The sequence below is a fragment of the Watersipora subatra genome, chromosome 11 (genome assembly GCF_963576615.1).
Source record: "Watersipora subatra chromosome 11, tzWatSuba1.1, whole genome shotgun sequence".
Lineage (NCBI taxonomy): Eukaryota > Metazoa > Bryozoa > Gymnolaemata > Cheilostomatida > Watersiporidae > Watersipora > Watersipora subatra.
In genome coordinates, this window is record NC_088718.1 from 38,471,756 (window position 1) to 38,473,617 (window position 1,862).

The 1,862-nt window shown below is 38.2% G+C and overlaps 1 protein-coding gene across 1 annotated transcript; it reads right to left on the reverse strand.

Annotated features, from left to right (window-relative positions):
- LOC137408042 (serine-aspartate repeat-containing protein I-like) lies at positions 1 to 1,526 on the reverse strand. The gene is made up of 3 exons (XM_068094432.1): positions 1,455 to 1,526; positions 1,173 to 1,301; positions 1 to 1,023 (listed from the first exon to the last, which is right to left on the reverse strand). The coding sequence occupies exons 1-3, from the start codon at positions 1,524 to 1,526 to the stop codon at positions 1 to 3; spliced, it is 1,224 nt and encodes a 407-aa protein (XP_067950533.1).
- Positions 1,527 to 1,862: the final 336 nt, after the last annotated feature.

Sequence of the window (1,862 nt, forward strand, 5' to 3'; positions counted from 1 at the left end):
CTATTTATGACCGCTGAGCCGAATGGTATCGTCACTAACATAGTCACTAACCATGTTATTAGTATCATCATTAGCATCGTCATTAGCATCGTTATTAGCATCGTCATTAGCATCGTCATTGACATCATCATTAGCATCGTCATTAGCATCGTCATTAGCATCATCATTAGCATTGTCATTAGCATTATCTTCAGCATCGTCATTAGCATCATTATTAGCATCGTCATTAGCATCGTCATTGACAACATCATTAGCATCGTCATTAGCATCGTTGTTAGCATCGTCATTAGCAATGACATTAGCATTAGCATTGTTATTAGCATCGCCAATAGCAACGTCATTGGCATCGTCATTAGCATCGTCATTAGCATCGTCATTAGCATCATCCTTAGCATCGTCATTAGCATTGTTATTAGCATCGCCATTAGCAATGACATCATCATTAGCATCGTCATTAGCATCGTCATTAGCATCATCATTAGCGTCCTCATTAGCATCGTCATTAGCATCGTCATTAGCATCGTCATTAGCAACGTCATTAGCATCATCTTTAGCATCATCATTAGCATCAAAATTAGCATCGTCATTAGCATTGTCATTAGCATCGTCATTAGCATCATCCTTAGCATCGTCATTAGCATCGTCATTGACATCATCATTAGCATCGTCATTAGCATCGTCATTAGCATCGTCATTACCATCATCCTTAGCATCGTCATTAGCATCGTTGTTAGCACCGTCATTAGCAATGACATTAGCATTAGCATTGTTATTAGCATCGCCAATAGCAACGTCATTGGCATCGTCATTAGCATCGTCATTAGCATCATCCTTAGCATCATCATTAGCATTGTTATTAGCATCGTCATTAGCAAAGTCACTAGCGTCGTCCTTAGCATCATCCTTAGCATCATCCTTAGCATCATCATTAGTATCGTCATTAGCTACGTCATTAGCATCGTCATTAGCATCGTTTTTAGCATCATCATTAACATCGTCAATAACATCGTCATTTGTGTCATCCTTAACGTACTCCCTTATGGTATTTTGGTTGATGTTAGTATCCAATTGACTTTGTTAATTGATATCACTTATTACACAGTCATGTAAGGTATCACATGACTCAAGTAAAAAAACTCGACTACAGTTACATATTATAACTATGCGATTACTGCAGGTGATGAGGATAATTTTGGAGTTTCTTGGGTAGGACTAGAACAGATAAAATTTTGGGTGGGAGGTACAAGTACGGCCCTCAGCTCGTCAATCTCTGGAGTAGAAGCTGAAGCTTTATGGCTAGGCTGGAATAAACATTGTTTTACTTGGAAAGCATCAGAGTCCATCAAGGTATGTCAGGCATCTCTGGTTTAAAATACACTTTATTGTAATATGAGAATTGTCTGTCTGTCAGTCCAAAGTTACAAAAAAAGACTAGTGAAAAATGCATCTCACACAAATATATCTTGCAGATTCGGTTCGGCAGCCAGGGGTGCGATCAGCTGCACCACTCGACAACCTGGTCCCATGGTCGAATAACTGCACGAATGACTATTATGCATGATGATCTCTCACGACTGCTTGGAATATTCACCTAAACGCCGGGTACTAATCTGTCTAAAGGTAGATCAAAGTATTTCAAGTTCATCAAAGTGACCTCAAAAGCGCATCAAAGAGTTTGTACAATGATGAATTGATTTTATTAGTTTGTTTATAGTAAACCATTGGAAGTGTTTCTCAAACATATAAATGGAATTGAGAGTGAAACAATTAAGAGTGTAACGTAAAGTTCTTGGTCAGTCAATGAGAGATAGCAAACTTTATTTTGTTTATGTCAGCAACGAAAAGCTTTACATGCTGTAGAA